General features: G+C 37.1%; 2 protein-coding genes across 8 annotated transcripts in view; one reads left to right on the top strand and one right to left on the bottom strand.

Moving 5' to 3' along the window:
* The window catches only part of TANK (TRAF family member associated NFKB activator), a 263,053-nt gene that overhangs the window by 8,356 nt on the left and 235,639 nt on the right, over positions 1-19,058 (bottom strand). For all 7 annotated transcript variants that reach the window (XM_084799405.1, XM_084799402.1, XM_084799404.1 and 4 more), the window contains 3 exons: positions 17,989-18,107; positions 2,152-2,222; positions 1,479-1,594 (listed from right to left, as the gene is read on the bottom strand). In XM_084799405.1, coding sequence (XP_084655531.1) covers positions 1,479-1,594; positions 2,152-2,222; positions 17,989-18,107 — 306 coding nt within the window. The remainder of the gene's footprint in view (positions 1-1,478; positions 1,595-2,151; positions 2,223-17,988; positions 18,108-19,058) is intronic.
* Positions 1-19,058, top strand: part of LOC311607564 (uncharacterized protein) — a 137,161-nt gene that overhangs the window by 68,017 nt on the left and 50,086 nt on the right. The gene's annotated exons all lie outside the window — the stretch shown is intronic.

Genomic DNA, 19,058 nt, shown 5'->3' with positions numbered 1-19,058 from the left:
AGCAATGTAAAAGTGGTCAAAGTATTAAATAATTGATAATGGATTATGTTCTCTGTGTAACAAAGAGTATATCACTATTACAATGTTTTGATAAGATGTTGATATTCAAAGAACACACTTATGAATTCTAGATACAGCTAGCCTATTTTAAGTGAAACTGCTGATTTCTGGTATCTTTAGTCTGTGTAGAAGATCAGTTTCTCACGAACATTACAAAAATTAAGATGGAGAAATTAACAGGTTTTTGTTTTTGTTTGTTTGTTTGTTTGATGAGAAGGCAGGAAGATAAGGAGAAGGGAAACACAAATTATATCTGTCTGCAAAGGTGATTTACCTCTCCCCTCAACACAATGCATAGCTCTTCTGGAAATAGATGCTAGTAGCAGCAGAATGAGAACTTACACTATCAATATTTTTAAATGCCGTGATGTGAGAACTGCGGAAAAACAGGATCTTCAAGTAAGGACATGGTAGTCATCGTTGTCGCAACGTCTGTCAGTGAAAACTGTAAACCATGTGCTTGGGGACTGCCGGTAGGATAGCCCAACTCACAGGGGTAAGAAAAGCATCTGTCATGCTCAACGGTCACTTTCTTTCCTTTTGTTTACTGAAGTGTCTGGATGCTAGACCCAATTTCTGTTTTTTTGTTACTAATAATTAACTACTGAAACAGCTACCAAGATGCTAGTCTACAGCTTAAAAACCAAATAATCAAACAAATAACTAAAACAAACAAAGACCCCCCAGAACAAACAAACAAACAAACAACACTGCACAAACACGCAGCTCAGCCTACAATTCCAGCACTTGGTGACTGGCAGGTGGATTGCTGCAAGTTTGAACCAGCCCAGCTGACATTCTGAGTCCCATGTCTCAGACTGCAGGCTGAGACCCTACCTCAATAAAATCAGAAACCCAATGTGTATGCAAAACAGATGATCCCAAGTGGTTTTTTCTCTCAATTTTTATTTTGTGCTGCCAAAAGAGCTGGTTCTCAGGAAATATGCATTTCATACTTTTATTCTTGAATTAGATTACCAGAAACTGTAAGTAGTATTTAATAATACTTAAGGCAAAATTTAGTTAAAAACTGTGATTTTTATAATTATAAGTCATCATAATAAGTTATAACAACTTATTATAAATAAGTTACCTTATATATGGTATGCTTTAAGGTCATTTACTGACATGTGAGTTAATGTTTAATATGACCCCCAAATAGACATGTGTCCTATCTTTTTCAAGACAGTACTTCTCATTAAGCTAATTCATATAGCACCATATACAATCAAGACAGTAATAAGACAGGACTCGTATAATATACATTACAAAATTTAATAGCATATATTTATTCAAGTATAAAGGGCAAGGTGCAGATTCTTAGATGTTCATAAGCACTTGAAAGTATTTTTATACTGAAAGTTAAATCAATTTCAACCAGTACAATTAAAATTACTACATGACAAAGTAAATCTTACCAGTAGCAATATCTGGTATATTAAGCTTGCTTAAGTGGTCTTTCTGTGCTTTTGTTAGCAAGCATATCCTGTGAAATTCTTCTTTAAGGGCCCAGAAAGTCTTTTCTATATTATCCCTAAAAACAAATCAATATTTTAAAATATAAGGTTATAACTTCAAATGATTTTTATTGTGATTAAATATACACAACATAGCTTTTATAAACCACAGTATTATAAAAAATTTAAAAATTAAAAATTAAAATTTGTAGAAAATATCCTACAAACAATTCTAATATTTGAAAAGCTAGGCATAAAGCCAGTACTAAATCATAAATGTATTTCAAGTTACTGTATCTACTTATTCATATGTAACACTGATGTTCTCTCTAAACATTATAGATAAGAATATTAATTACTCTTTACTGGTTCATTCCAGGATTCATCCGTGGCAAGCAATAGAGCCACAGTAAGGGCTTGTTGAAACAGGGGGCCACTAGAGAATCCAGCCTTTTAGATCTAGGTCTGTTTGTAACTATGTGCCATAGGCTAGGTAATTTTCACATGTGGGTCCACTCAAGTAATTAAGAATCAAATATTTTTCTTTTACAATGGTTAAAAAAATACACATGCAAAATAGTGTATATTTTAATATTTATAAGCTCTGAGTTGGCAAAGAAGGATGTAGAACCACCTTTCATGATGTAAAGGGGCACTGAGGTCCTTTGAGGTTTCTCTTCCAGAAGAAACTTCTTGTCTTCTCCCCTTAAGATGAAAGAAACGATCACACTTTACATGCTTCCAAACTCAGGTGAGCAAACACAACTTTTACCTACGTAAGGCCAATCACATCGTGTATATGTGCTATCTCTCTCACACATAGTATAAGAGGTTTTATGTCTTTTTTTTTCTTTAAATGAGATCAAAGAAAATGAAGATAGAAAATATCAAGTATTTTTGGTAAATACTTCGGCTACTATCTCTACCATTGGTAATTAAACATGTTTTTCATATTCAGTTAATAAAAATTGCTACTCTGTTTACTAAGCACCTCTATACCCAGAAACTTAGGAGCAAAAATATTTGTCAGTTTGTCCTTTGATATTCACTAATAATAGCCTATATGTGTAAATCAATGGCCTTGTCTCTTGTTACAGTTTTCTAAAAATAGGAATTTCAACCGTAATACAGGAAGTAATCAAGCTATAGCTCCTACTTATTTAATAAGCATTTAAAACGTTTATAAAGATACTGCATTACTATGTATTTGGGTGTTTGGCTACAAGTCCTTGCCTTTCACTCCCACCTTGTGGCCTACACTGGTATTACATATACTGTGACACTGAAAACTGATCCCCACAGAACATACTTTGTACCGCCCAGAGTTAAAACAGACTAAACCACCGATCATATCTGGTAAGCTCTTTGTGCTCTCTGGAGCCTAAGATGACAAAGTCTGAAACCTGAATTTGTCCTAATATCATATACTCATAATTTAGCCTAAGCCATATAATTCTTAAATTCAAATTCAAATTCAAACCATTTTTACATTTATTTATTTTGTATGTGCATGCAGGAACAACTGGTGGGGGTCTGTTCTCTCTCTGACACCTGGGTCCTGGGAAGTGAATTCAGGTCTGCAGGTTTAGCAGCAAGTGCCTATACTCACTGGGCCATCTTTCCAGCCCAGTCTTGAGTAACCTTTGGTTTTACTTAGTTAATGTCACTGCTAGCTATTAGCAAAATAAAGACTTAGGGGTGCATGTCTGTGCATGAAAGCGCACATGGCCATGGAGGCCAGCAGCCTCAGATACCCTGAAGAGTGGCCAGGGCTCCTAACTGTTGAGTCATTTCTCCAGCCCACAATATTATCAAATGTACAGTAAAAAAGCTGAAGGGGAGGTACAGTAAGAACAAAAATGCTTGATAACAGAATACTAAATTATAAAAAGATTTTAATAAATGGACTGATTTCCTTTTTTAAAAAGCTTGCAGTAACCATTTTACTAGGAGGTAGAAAGAACCAAAAAGAATGTTTAACATAAAACTGAAGATAAATTACAGAAAGTTGTAATGACAACATCGTATTTCCAATGCCTTATTTTTATAAAATTGAGAGTGACTGTTTCTGAGTTTACAAGAGCATTAAAAACCATTTGTGACTGGGAAGAGGTGGAAAAAATGGGTAATAAAAGAATGATAAAATTTTGTTTGGCTTAGAAAATGATTGGTGGCAGCTTTCTCTGGTGTCTAGATTTGAAAACTAGTGAAAAGATCTTTGGGTATACTGGCATGGGCAAAGGGGGACTCTGGTAACTCAGGAATTTCTATTAAGTATCTAAAAATGAAACTCTTTTAGTTTAGGATAAGAAAGTGCAGCTTTTCTTAGCTTTGTTCTTACTACTATTAAAGAACAGTATTACCATACAAAGCAGTATACTGCAGTTTCTACCATTCATTCTACATCTATTAGTATGCTGCAAATGAGTATTTTTCTCTTTTTGAGACAGGCTTGGAACTCTCTATGCCATCTCTGAGATTGCCATGTCTTAGCCTCAAAAGAGTACTAAGTTTACAGTTGTGTGCCAGCACCTCCAGCCCTCACTTGAAAACTTTAGAAACCCCAGCATAAGAAGGACCCTTACTTAGTATATTAACTGGAAAATAAAAATGGGAGTGGGTTTCTGAAGATGTGTGAGGCAGGGATTAGTTAGAAGGGGTACAGTATGTTAATGCCGCTCTATACCCTTAACGACATTAAGCAACCTTCTCAAGACAATTGCTTATTTTGGAAAGGTTAATTTCATTATTTTGGAAAGGTTTAATGTAGTCAATGGCAACTTGGACACTTTTCTCAGCACAGGCTTTGTCTTCAATGTCCTCCCCCTCCTACTGCCTCCCTCCCTCTCTCTTCTGATGTACTTTAGGCTGTCTCAGCCTCCCAACTACCAGACTGTATGTATGTATGTGTGTATGTACATACGTACCAGCATGTCTGTCTTTCCTGTTACCTTCCTTAATGACAACTATTGTTTGCTATGCATGCTAGGGAGGATGTTAACACTAGAAAGACATAACATGCATTTTCCCCTTTGATTCTCAAATATTATCCAAGTGGATTTTACACGATGAGAAACTGAAATTATAATAATTTTGAGTAAAACAGGCAAGAGAAATCTGAACATTATTGTAAGAGATATCTAAGTGTCAAATCAGTCAACAAATGAATTTACCTTGAGGCATGAAATACACAACAGCATAAACTACAAATTCTAGTTTGCAGTACTTAACTAGTGAGGTGAATGATGAGGTAGGGCTTACATGTCATACACTCTCCATGGAGGTAAGCCGATGGAGAGTCGATTAAGATAAACCCATCTGAAAAAAATAAAATAAAAGATAAACCCATCTGAAAGCTGAAGATGTGAAGTATTCCTAAGGTGTCCTGTGTGAAATCAGATAGCCTAGTGTTAACCAATTAGTTTTTCATGTGTAGGTATCATATAAAAATTGTCATGCCACAGCCTGAGTATTTATTGATATTTAAAGAGGCAAAAGAAAACAGCAGCAATATCCCATTAGTCAAAAATCCAGTTTATTCTTCATATAGAGAAAATGAAAATTTGGGCTAGGCATGTGGCTCAATGAGAGAGCACTTGCTAGCATGCCCAAGACTTGCAGTGTGTTCCCTAGCACTGTTTAAGACAAAAAGAATTGAAAATGTTTGTTATTGCCTTTCAGAACATACTAGATTGCTATCCAAGAAAGAAATGCAAATGAGCCATGCTTATAGTCCCAGCACTTGGGAAACTGAGGCAGGAGACTCTTGAGTCAAGGCTAAACTGAACCATGTATAGAGACCACAGTGTAACATGTCAGGCATGGCTAAGTATGTCACTGAAAACTTACCAAGATCCTTGTGCCTCAGCCACACAGTGCCAGGACTATAGGCATGGCTAAGTTTACATTTTGAGGCAAGTCTTATCTTTGTTATAGCTGGTATAAAGAGTGAAAAATTTTGTTTATTCTCTTATATTTAAGTAATCTAAACCTTAAAAGGCTAATTTATATTAACTTTATTTTTATTAATTTATTTTGACTTTGTTGGGGATTGAGCCCATGACCTGAAAACATTCTAGGCAAGCACTTTGCCACCAATGAGCTATATCTCCACTCCTAGAAAACTAATTTTAAATAAAGGAGATAAATTCTCAGTGACATATGCAGCAATGCCTGTCATGTTATGCCAGTCCTGTATGAAGTATTCCCTCTAAAGTTTAGTTGGGATCCTTGCATGCAAAAATGATATTTAATTTTAGGCAACTCGGTGTTTTTTGTTTGTCTGTTTTTTATTTTGTTTAAAGAAAGGCTAACTTGGGACTGACTGTATAGAACAGGCTGGCCCTCCATTCCCAGGGACCCTTCTGCCTTCAGGCCCAGGCTAAGAGCTACACTTTCACATGAGCAACACAAATCGGGAAACACACAAGGGAAGAGGAAGGATTGCTAAGGGGTGAAAAGCTGTGAAGTTTTAAGTGTGAGCAGGGGAGGGGGTGTAAAGCTCAGTACAGAAGAACGAAACACGAACAGTGGAAAAAGAAACAGAAAACATGGGATTTGTTTTCATGTTTCTTGGAACTTCAAGAATTAAATATTAAAAAAAGAATTAAATATTAAAAGACACATTGAGGCTGGATATGAGCTTCTATAGGCACTTCAGATATAGAGAAAAAAATTCATGGCATGTCAAGTATCAGATTTAACTGAACTAAGGAGAAAGCAAAACAAGAAGATTAAGATTCCAGAAAATAAGATCAGGGAAAAAAAATTACAGAAACTAGATAATAAGTATAAAAAATAGGGAAATTGTAATTATTCTGCTCAAATTTATGTACATGTAAAATCTATGGTTCTTTCACCCTTGTTAACATTCTTGAAAATACAGCAGAAAAGAGGAACAAAATACTAACTTGATTTGTTCTATACAAGACAGTGTGTGCTAGGCAAACCCACTGCCAGTGTGGGAACAACTCCAGGGCAAAATGGGATTCATCCCAGTATTTTGAAGGAAATGGCAAGAAAATAAACAATATAAAAATAAAATTAAACACCCTAATTACTTCCAAAATTTTTACAGGGTTCTAGTTTAATATAAATCCACCCAAAATATACGTATCGATTCAATGCTACAATAAAAATATACTTTAAAAAAGTTAAAAATATTTCATCTATATATAAGTATTATAGCTTCAAATCTAGTAATATCACCTTGAAGATTAATATATTTCTACTAATTTTTTATTTGTTTGTTTTTTGTTTTTTGAGACAGGGTTCCTCTGTGTAGCCTTGGCTGTCTTGGACGTGCTTTGTAGACCAGGCTGGCCTCGAACTCACAGCAATCCACCTGCCTCTGCCTCCCGAGTGCTGGGATTAAAGGTGTACGCCACTACCGCCCGGCTCTACTAACCTTTTAAGTCCTTCATTTTCCATTATCTATATCTATCTATCTATCTATCTATCTATCTATCTATCTATCTATCTATAATTTCTGAACTTATTTTGCTTAAAAATATCGTATTGTTTTAGTGTACGAGTGTTTTCCTTGTATGTGTGTCTATGTACCACATCCATGGCTGGTGCCCTTGGAGGCTAGAAGACAGGGTTAGATCTCCCGGAACTAGAATTACAAATGGGTTATGAGCCGCCGTGTAGGTGCGGAGAACCATCCAGGTCCTCTGGAAGAGCAGCCAGTGCTCTTAAGTGCAGGGCCATGTCTTCAGGCCTTCTTAAGATGTATAAATATTTATTCCTGGGAGTGTATTCTCATGCAAAATAGAAACCACACAACTTAAGTAACTATTTTAAATAAGGTTTCTCATACTCATCTCTCAAATGCTCCCTTTAAGTTAAAGTGATCTGGGAAAACCCTTTAACTATAGTTTAATGTACACAGTACTGTGATGATCAATCTTCACTGCCACTTTGATTAGATTTAGAATCACCATGGACACAGGAAAGACTTGCTTTAAATGAGCCCTCCCATCTCATGGGCTGAGAGCAGAGGCCAGCATTCTTCATTTGTTGCTTTCTGAGTGTAGCTGCAATGTGACTAGCACTGGGCATGCATGTGGTTCACACATGTGCATGAGGCAGAACAGAAGCCTACATTATGAGTTTCAAAGACCTAACTATTATTTTGTGAATTAAGTTTTTAAAAACTGTAAAATATTCTTAATTATGTAGATGCAGAAGAAAAAAAAACACACAGAGCTAATGCTTTATTCGATTAGTAATGGAAAATGTAGATGAGATGTTGATTATTTCCCATACTCCTATATTTCTTTTACTTGGAAAATTAAAAACTTTGACATAGTCATAAGAGATGCCAACTCTTTTAGTAGAACTAGTATTCATTTTTGTATTTTACATTTAATAAAACCATACTCAAAATATAAGAAACAAACTTTAAATGCGAATATGGAAATATGGCTAATGGTGAGCCTGTTGTCTGCCTAAATAAGCAAGAGCCTGCAGAGTCGCAGAGTGTGACACAGTAGGTGCAAATGAAAAATTAGCTGAGCTTGCTCCTCACCGACCTCCAAATCCTAGCAATGTCACTGAAGGGATTATAAAACCAGTAAAAAAATGTCAAAATACCACACTGGGAAAAGTGCCGGGGAGCCTGTGGTTAAACAAATCTATCATATTTTTTGGACCATAAGACGCACTCTCCCCCACCCCACCCCACCCGCAAAAGTGAGGGGAAAACTAAAGTGTGCCTTATGGTCTGACTGCTGCCCATCGGGCGTCAACAAAGAGGTCACCTACAGATATCTTCAGTGTGCCCGCCGAGGAACACAGGGATGGCTGCTGGGAAGCATGATGTGACTCCAACAGAACAAGTGAAGATGCCCACTACCACTCAAGTTTGTGAATGGGTTAAAACATCATAGCAGTCAGTGAAGGAGGAATTCGTTGTATGATTATTCAAAAAATGTGGCATTAGCAATGCCTTAGATGGAACTGAAGATAATATCATACATGAAGATAGTGAAGAAAGTGGTACAAGTGATTGTCAGCAACTGAGCTTCCTAAATTCTGACACTAGCATGAGTTTTTGGGATTTCCAGGACACTAAAAAAAGTGCTTGAGTTTCTAAGTTTTTCCTCCTGTTGAGTCAACACTGTTTAATATTATTGTATTTTGTTATGTTTTAATAAATATTTTATTAGATAGTACTAATTTGGCTCCAAATATTTTTTTTTGTTTTAGTGCTCTAAAAATTAAGTGCGTCTTATAGCCCAGAAAATAGAACAAGTGGCTTTTTAAAAAAATGTTCACGCCTGATCCGCATACATTCTCTCTTTTAAAAAAAATTTATTGCACTAATTTATACAGTCTCACCAGTTTGATGAGACGAGTGCATGCATGCCATGGTAATCCTCTCCTTGCACCGTGTGGGTCACTGGGGCCACACTCAGGTCGTTGGACTTGGAAGATGTATCTCTACCCACTGAACTACCTTACTGTTCTGTCACCTGTATTCTTAAACCCAGGACTGCATGGGCTAAACATGTACTCTACCACTAAGCCACACACCCCTAGTCGCCACACTTTTAGTAGATTACAGTAGAAAAAAAAAATCAACATTTAATATGTAGTTACTACAACAGCTACTGATAAGTAACTGGAAATAATTTACAGGTATCATTTAATATATAACAATTATCCAATAAATGTGAAAAGGAATGATGAGAAAACACTGTGACTTTCATGTATTCCTAAAGTTGACGAAATGCTAGCATACTCTTAGTATTTCTCTTACTGAGAAAAAGATAACATGATTTTTAAAAATTATTAATGTATTTAGGTAACACGATTTTCTAACAGGAAATTACAATCTATCTAGACCAAAGAGTCTCAACATAGAGTTCAGGATCCCTGTGAATTTCAAGATCCTTTCAAGGTATCTGCAGTTGGAGAGAGATGCCTGACTGTTCTTTATATGGTCACTTTTCAGGACTATGTTTCCAGATAGTCAACTTTAAAGACCAGATAGTTTCCCAAAGACCCAGCTTCCCTGCTGCTTGCTCTGAGGTGCAGGCCTCCCTAAGCTACATGTTCCTTTCCACTACATAATCACGGCATCCATCTGAGTCCTCCTCTGTGACCTCCTCCTACCCACGTGGGAACAAGGCAGAGAGATCTACTGCTGCTCGCTATGGTACAGCTAATATAAACAGTTTTCTCTGACTTGGTCTATGTTTTCTTTCAGCATCTGCAAAATGCTTAGTGATTAAACTTGTGTAATGCCATCCATTTGCTAAACTATTTTCACAATAGCATTAAAATGGTATTTGCAGTGTTTATTGTATCGGCATTTACACTGATTGTACAAAAAGCAACTGTGAGTGAAACTGCTGATGTGTCTTGAAGTGCAAGGATTATCTTGGGGGGAAAACTTGTGTAATGTTTGAGTTGCAAGCTGAACTAGTCACTTTTTTAATAGTATGCTATTTTCACTTCAAAGAATGAATGACATGCAGGCTATGGTTATTCAGACATTTTCTCAAAAGCAAATGAAGCAAGCCTGTCACTTTAAGGAAAACAAGTGACAAGACTTGTTGCCAATGATAAAATTTGAGCTTTCAAGTGAGAATTAAAATTTTGGAAAAGTTGTACCTGTTATAGTAAGCTTGACAGCTGCCCAATACTTAAAGGCTTCTGTGGTGAGCCTGGTGATGACACTACATTCCATTTTTAAATATCATCTAGTAAGTCAACACTTGGTAGAACCATAATCTATACAATTCAGTACACCAAATAGTCTCCAAATGTCTAATTCATTATTATGTTATAGAACTACATGTAAGTACACGGACAGTCAAGATGTAAGGCAGACCACTGACTAAAGTAGGTAAGGCGTGGCTGTGTGGTTTCAGATGTCACAGTGTAGCTAACCTTTCAGAAATTGGGCCAGTGTGAGATGGCTGAGCACCTGACTCCGAGCCGTGGGTCCCTGGTACCCACATGATATAAGAGGGAACAGATCTCCCGGCATGTTGTTCTCTGACCTCCACATGTGTTCCACAGGGTGTGTGCACTTGCACATGCAAACACACTTTTTAAAAAGTAACTGCCTCGAAGTTTTATATAGTATCAAAGAATAATACTCGTGACAGCTAAAGCTTTCCTTTTACAACTGTGTGTGTGTGTGTGTGTGTGTGTGTGTGTGTGTGTGTGTGTGTATAAGGCTAAACTAGTGGCACATAATTTAATGAAGAAAATATAAAATAAAACCCAAAATACATCAAATTGAATGTAGACCCATTCTATAACACTGAAAAATAATATCTTCAAAATAAATATGGAGAGCTTTTAGGATGACAGATTTTAACACAAAAGTAAGAGAAACTAGACGGCTTTGTGTGTGTTGGGGGTCAGTTCCTCACCGACTGAGGTTCTGAGAGGAAACAGCCTTTCCATGCTTTAGCATGAGAAGCCAAGGCTGGAAAGAATATGCCAACTCCATTTTGTAGGCTTTACAATTTAAAAAGGATGTGTGTGTGTGTGTGTGTGTGTGTGTGTGTGTGTGTGTGTGTGTGTGTATAAAGTACGGAGTAACTTGGGGACAAAGGGAAAGAAAAGTCAGCCACATTGAACATACTCAAATTTGCTTAAATATTAGGGAAGATGCCATCTTTTTTTTCCTAAAAGTTCTTACATATATATGCTAATTTAAATTTAAGGGACTTAGTAAAAAGATTTACATATCAACTTTTTTTCTAAGAATTTGTGACATTTAATTCTGATAACTTTGGAAAAAAGCTTTGAACTTTTGAAAACACCACTAAACCTAAAAACTGAAGTAATATTTGCTCTTTGTTGTTTGTCAACTGGACACAAACCAGAGTCATCTGGGAAGAGAGAATCTCAACTGAGGACCTGCCTCCATGGGACTGGCCTGTCCATAGGGCATTTTCTTAGTGACTGGTGTGGGAAAGCCCAACCCAGTGAAGGTTGTGCTATTCCTGGCCAGGGAATGCTAGGCTGTATAAAAAAGCAAACTGAGCAAGTCATGAAGAGCAAGCCAATAAGCAATATTCCTCCATGGGGCTCTGCTTCAGTTCCTGCCTTCAGGCTCCTACCCCTGAGTTCCTGTCCTGACTGCCATTCATGATGAACTACAACTGTAAGATGAAATAAATCTTTTCCTCCCCAAGGAAGTGGCTTTTAGTTATGGAGTGTTATCACAACAACAGAGAGCAAACTAATAGAGACACTAATACCATGCCTATAGGGTACTGCTGAGATAGACCTGACCATGTTGATTTTTTAAAGAACTGTGGTAGCATTTGCAACTCTGAGCTGCAAAAAATAATTGCTTAAAAGCTTAAAAGGAACTCAAGTTCAATGCCTGTGCACACAATGGGAGGGAGAGGGAGAGAGGAGGAAGGTGCATTTTCATATAATTTGATTCTTATTTATAAGTATTTTCAATTTTAAAAATTGTTTATAAAAATTTGTAACAACATGCAATGATTTTTTTTAGTTCTTTAAGCACTACCCATTAACATTTTCTGTAAAGTCTATATTCAAATGATAATTTTTCAAAGATAATAGGCCATGGTATTTCTTGCGTCTGAGCTTAATCATAGGAGTCAGGAAACCAAGGTCATTGTCATCATTTGGTGCTGGGGACCACTGGCATTTTCCTGATGACTCTAACCTACAATGTCTGTGATGCTTTAAAATACATGTGGAACATTGCTGCTTTACCCTTTAGGAGACAGAATGTAACTCTTTGTTCCTGAAGCAATTGACAACTTACATTTATTGAACAGAATACTGTGGAAGTAAAGGCATGTGACTCTAGTCACTAGACTAGGTCACAGAAAACACCTTGTACTCTGCTCTTGGATTCCTTACTTTGAGAAAAAATTAGCTGCCAGGCTACGAGTAGATAGATACCCATATGGCAAATCTTCCTGCCAAAAATTATGTGAGTGAGCCATCTTGGAAGTGGATCCACCAACCAATGAAGCTTGTAATCCTTGCCTACTTTTGATTTCAATGTCAGAAATCGTGAACCACCCAGCTAAGTCACTCCTGAGTTTCTGACAGACAAATTGAGAAAATAATTTGTTGTTTTTATGCTGTTAAATTTTTTGGTAAGTTTAGAGTAACTAATTATATGACAGGCAGTGTAAAAGATATGTAACTACTGTGGTGAACAAGAAGTAAAATTCAGTTATTAAAGTTAAACTAGGCATATTCTTTCAACTCTAAGTGGAGCATCATCTAATGACAAAGCTTCGTTGTCTGATCCTCTTTATGTCCTTTTCAGAAGAAAAAGGACCCCCACATACTCTCTGAACAGGGCTATCAAAAAAACAGGCTGAACTATAAATATTATCTTTATTGATACGTTGAGTAGCTGCAGTACTGAACACTATCCCAGGATGCACGCATACTAGGCAGGCACTCATCCACGGAGGTTCACCTGCACCCAATTTTACGTTTCCTAAAGTTAAATTTTCTAAAATGCCCACCCTCCATATCACGTATCACTCATTCCCTGGATTCGTGTTTCATTTTTCTAGGTGGCCACACAAGTGCAATCTGCCAAAGTGTCCTCTTGCATATTCTAACAGAAACAAGTTTAAAGAAAACAAATTTTTGTGGGGCGCAGTAGCGCATGCCTGTAATCCCAGCACTTAGGACGCAGAGGCAGGTAGATCTCATGTGTTCAAGGTCAGCCTGGTCTACAAAGTGAGTCCAGGACTGCCAAGGCTACACAGAGAAACGCTGTCTCAGAAAAAAGTCACCCATCAGATATAAGGACAAAAGGATTACAGGTGGCTTATAATAAATCCTTCTCTTACTGGTGAAAGGCATTTCTGCTAACTTACTAATTTATACAGAAACAAGGCCAACTAATTAGGAAGGCAACTTCTAGAAACAAATTAGTTTTATTTAAATATTATCAACACATTAAAGCATACCTTAAAATATATCTGACCCATTCCTCTCTGCCTTCCTACTCTCGTCATGCAGATGCATACTTTTACAAAATAGCAACTAAATATGGACTGCTTCCATTTTGGAAAAACAAAAGCCTAATATAACAAAATATTTCAAAGTTCTATTCCTAGGAAATGATTTCTCATCTGTATTAGCTAAAAGTGAACTTAATTATAATTTACTGAGTACAGATCAATACATACGCAAATGTAAAAAATTTTAATTTCAATTGCTTGATTAGCCAATATTTTCTCTAAATTAGGCCTAAGTATATATTACATTGACTATATAGCTGGCTTTCAAATATGTAATAAATCTACATTATCCTTAAAAACACATTATAGAGCTATAGTAATAAAAACAATAGGACATTGGCACAAAAACAGACATGGAGATCAGTAGAATAGAACAGAAGACCCAAACATGAGCACTCATAACTACAGCCATCTGATAGTTAACAAAAATTCAAAAAACACACAAAAGGAAAGACAACATCTTAACAAATGATGCTGGGAAATCTGATGTCCACATGCAGAAGAATGAAATCAGACCTGTATCTATCACCCTGAAAAGAAAAATCTAAGTAGACCAGAGACCTCAAATTTGAAACACGAAACTCTAAAACTTCTAGAAGAAAGCATAATCAGAACCTGCAAGATACAGTGTACAAAAGGACTTTCTGAACAGGACTCCATTTGCCTAGGAACTAAGGCCAATAATTCTCAAAAACTCCTCAAAAACTAAAACACTTCTTCTGTACAGCTAAGAAAACAATCAAGCAAGAAGAAAATCACAGAATGGGAAAAATATTTCCCAGTATACATCTGACAGAGCACTAATATCCAGAATACAGAAAGAACTCAAGAACCAAGAGTCAAGAAAACAAATGACCCAATTGAAAAATAGGCTCTAAAAAGAGTTCACACTGGAAAAAAAAATGACTAAGAAATACCTCAAAAACTGTTCATCATCCTTGGCAATTAGGGAAATACAAATTAAAACAACTTTGAGATTTCATCTTACCCCAGTCATAATGGCTATGATAAAAAATGATTGACAACAAATGCAGGTGAAGTTGAAGAGAAAGAAGAACCCTTATTCACTGTTGGTGGGATTACAAATTGGTGCGGCCATTCTGGGAACTAGGATGGAGAATTCTCAAAGAACTAAAATTAAGTCTACCACATGATGTGGTATACCATTCCTTGGCATATACTCAAAGTACTTGATATCCTACTCCACAGATAATTGATCAGCAGTGTTCCTAGCTATCCTATTCACAATAGCCAGGAAATGGAAACAACCTAAACGGCCTTCAACAACAACAACAACAACTAAAGAATAATGAGGACCGTTCAGCTGACAGAAAAAAAATGAAATCATGAAATTTTCAGGTAAATGGTTAGACCTAGAACAGATTATACTGAGTGAGATAACCCAGACCCAGAAAGACAAGCATCACATATCCTCTCTTATCTTTGGTTCCTAACCCTCAAGTCCTCAGAAGGGAGTATAAAACAGAGTAACCACAGAAACCAAAAAGGACAAAGGAACCAGTGTGTGTGTGTGTGTGTGTGTGTGTGTGTGTGTGTGTAGCAGGATATGGGTGATATGAAATGTAAAAAGGAATGGGGGGTGCTCCAACTGGGTAGAAGAGAGGTGGTCAATACAGAGGGAAGAGACAAGGGACAAGTAACACCAAGACTGTTTGAGAAAGCATTAAGGAATTGTATTACTTTATATTGACCTAAAATTATACATGGTACATAAGTACATGTACATATACATACATATATATGTATGTGTGTATTATAATATTCATACATATTGAAGGAAGTTAAACCACTTGTGCTGACAATGCTCCCCCCTCAAGCACCACAGACTAAGAAAACCCCAAGCAGCAGGTATAGGAAACCTTCCTATTGAAAGATTGGTCAAGAGAGTCTAGTGACTGCCAAAACAATGTAGATGAAGACCTTGGTTCTCTCAGGGGTTGATGGTGGGTCCCTATGGCTGAAGGCGGCTCACACTTAGGACACAGGACTTTGATAATTAGAGACAGATCCGACCTGAAAGCCTGCTTTCTGGAGTCTTGCTTCCATGGTTCCAGAATATACTATGCAAGATGCCAAAGGAGTGATGCAATTAAGCAACTGTAATACCTATGAGCCATGACAATTACCAGCATTGCAAGATGCACATAAAGCTGCAGTGGCACTCACATGTCAGTGGCAATCAACAGCTGTCTAATAGGACTTAAAGCCTACTTAACAGGATGGAAGTCATGCCTGGTATTGGAAACCTAGCCAGCTTCCTGGGCTAGTGAGGTCATGGACTTAGAACATAATCTACTACCACTACTTTCTTAGACCAGAATAATTCCTTACTACATTATAATCTTATCAAAACACCTACTTTTAAGTGTAGCTACTACCCCAAATCAAAGAATCTGATCTTCAGCAAATGGAGACCATCACAGAAAACCACACTGGGCACAATAGAGATCAATGGATACATCTACATCACTGTTCCTGTATTTATGGAAACATAATCGAAGACAGAGTGGAAAAAATTAAGAACCAGAATACCAAGACGTCGGTGAGAAAAATGCAAGAGCCAAAATACCAGAAATTTAGCTGTGAAGCATCTCTCCTAAAACTGCCTACTAAACAAGACCAGAACTATGGCAGTAGCAATTTTGTGGGTCCCACCCAACCCTAGACAATGAACTGTAGACAACTAATGACTCTTGAGAGAGGGATCACTAGTCTCTCCCAGGGATAAGTACCCTTATTGGCTGTCCAACTCAGAATGGTCAGCACTGAAACCATATGTACAAACAACAAAAATGGACTCAGAAAGTTGTGTGTGTAGATATATACACCCAAATCTCTCTTGTACTATTAACAAGGATAATCATGATAAATGACAGAATTTATACTTATTCCTTACCCAAACCATATATCTTTAGACCTTTCCTATGGTCTGTCCACAAATACAGTACAATTAGTACAGCATTATTAAATCTTTGGAAATAAGCTAGCCAAGCAAAGGAAGTTGAAGAAAATAGAAAATAATTTAAACCCAGGATCATCTGTCTTACTATCTAATTCATTTTAAAGTTTTATTACTTTGTTAAAGTTTGCATTTCATTAAATGCTTATGATAAGAGTGGCATGGGGAACTCCTAGGGAGCCTGGAGAGACATCTCAGTAGAGCTCCTGTGCGCAGTCATGAGGACTGGAGTTCTGATCCTAGCACTCAAGGAACAAGCAGAGTGCCTGTGTTCATCTGTAGCCCTAGCACTAATGCAGGTGGGGTATGATTGTGGGGGCCTGCTGGCTTTCAACCTAGCAGAAAATGGAAGTCCCGATTTAGGGAAAGGCTCTACCTTCTGGGCCTGGGGAAATGGTTCAGAGGTTAAAATGAGTTGCTGCTCTTTCAGAGGACCCAGGTTTGATTTGCAGCACCTACACAGTGGTTCACAACCATCCTTAACTCCAGTTCAGGGACTCTGATGATCTTTTTTGACCTCAGTGGATATCAGGCACATATGTGCATTATGAAGGCATGCAGGCAAAACACCCACACACATAAAACTCACAAATGAATCTTAAAATGACCCTGCCTCAAATGAATAGGCAGAGAGTAACAGTGGAAGATACTTGCTTCTCCCTTCTAGCTCTGTGAGTATGTAACAGGCACATGCATCCATGAACACAAAGAGCATATTAACATACAGACATATACCAACAAACCTTTAAAAACATTAGGAAATATGAAGCTTAAGCTTTATTTTAAATATAAATATTTAGGAAGATATGTCATGTTTGCAGATACAGAACTTTGTTTAGAATTCTAGTGGTAAGGAATGGAGAGAGATGGCTCACTCATCAGTAAATAGTGTGGTCTTGCAGAAGATTTGGTTTGGTTCCTAGCACCTACTCCACTCACAAGCAACTGTAACCCCAGATCAAGGAGATTTAATGCATCTGGCCTCCACAGGCATCTGCATACATGTGCATATATCCACATATAGACACACATACACACATACTTAAAAATAATAAATTAGGACCTAGAGAGCATAGCTCAATGGTTAAGAGCACTTCCTGCTCTAATAGGGAACCTGGCTTTATATTCCAGCAGCCATGTAGTGGCTCACACTGTCTGTAATTATGTCCAGGAGCTCTGACACCTCTTTTGATCTCTGAAGCACTGTATGCATATAGTACACACATACATACACATGTAACTAATTTTAAAATATCTCTAAACCAATTTCAGTCATGGGTCATTGCCTCAGGAAGATGAAAGAAATGAGGAAGATATATTGCATATCAACATTTAAATGCTAGTTTCTTCAGAAGCAATGTTAGGGATGAAAAAAATATTATCTCCTTTCTTCTCATGTTCTACTCATTCAAACTATGAGAGCAGATAAACTAAATAATCTTCAACTCTGTGGAGCCTAACCCTTAACCGTGAGTCTGACAGGACCTCCTACCTTTGGTTGCTTATCTCTCAGTGTTCCTAGTTTCACTTTATCATGTGGTTCATCAAGGGTCAAATTATTCTTCTTTCTTTCCCTGTCTTCAAGCACAGGTACATAGCCATAACTGTTATCTGCAAGACAAAACACTTGTGTATCAGTAGAAAGCCCCGGAAAAATAATTATAATAAAAATGAAGCTGTATGTGGTGGCGCAAGCCTTTAATCCAAGCACTAGGAAGGCAGAGGCAGGTGGGTCTCTGTGAGTTTGAAGCCAGCCTGGTCTGCAGACAGAGTTCCAAGAATCCAAGGCTACACAGAGACAAAAATCTAAAAACCAAAGAACAACAATGAAAAATCAACCAACCAACTGCAGACAGAGTTCCAAGAATCCAAGGCTACACAGAGACAAAAATCTAAAAACCAAAGAACAACAATGAAAAATCAACCAACCAACTAGCAAAATCAACCAAACAAAACCAACTCTCAGTAATTTCAAAAGAATAAATTGTAAGTTCTAGTTTTACAATATTTATGTAATATTTACCTTGGCAAGTTGCCCATTTATAGAGATTTTTCTTCCTGCTGAATATTTATTTTCCCATGAGAATTCAGAAAACTAGAATTATGCTTCTTGCATTTTACTTATAAACAGTTAAACTTTTAGGGATTTCTTCTTTTCCTTTTTTTGAGGAAGAAGTGGTGCTGAGGATGCAGCAGATAAGTGCTCCTCCCTAACTACATTCCTAGCCAATCAAACCTTTGCATATCCATCTTAGGTAGGCATTTCTTGTTTAAGTTAATTTCGTTAAAAACAGTCCATGCTTATAGAAGATTAGGAAATACAGTAGTATCAAAAGTATGAAAAAAAGAAAGCTGGAGGCTGAAGAAGAGATAGCTCCATGGATAAGAGCACTTGCAGCTTTTCCAGAAGCCGTTGGTTTCTAGAACCCCATGGTGACTTATAACCATCTGTTAACTCCAGGTTCAGGGGACCCAATGCTTTCTTCTGGCCTTGGTGGATACCAGGCACACATGTGGTGTAGACACATATGCAGGCAAAGCACCCATACACATAAGATAAAT

The sequence above is a fragment of the Acomys minous genome (genome assembly GCF_964271855.1).
Source record: "Acomys minous genome assembly, chromosome: 10".
Lineage (NCBI taxonomy): Eukaryota > Metazoa > Chordata > Mammalia > Rodentia > Muridae > Acomys > Acomys minous.
This window is presented reverse-complemented; position numbering and strand designations above follow the sequence as displayed.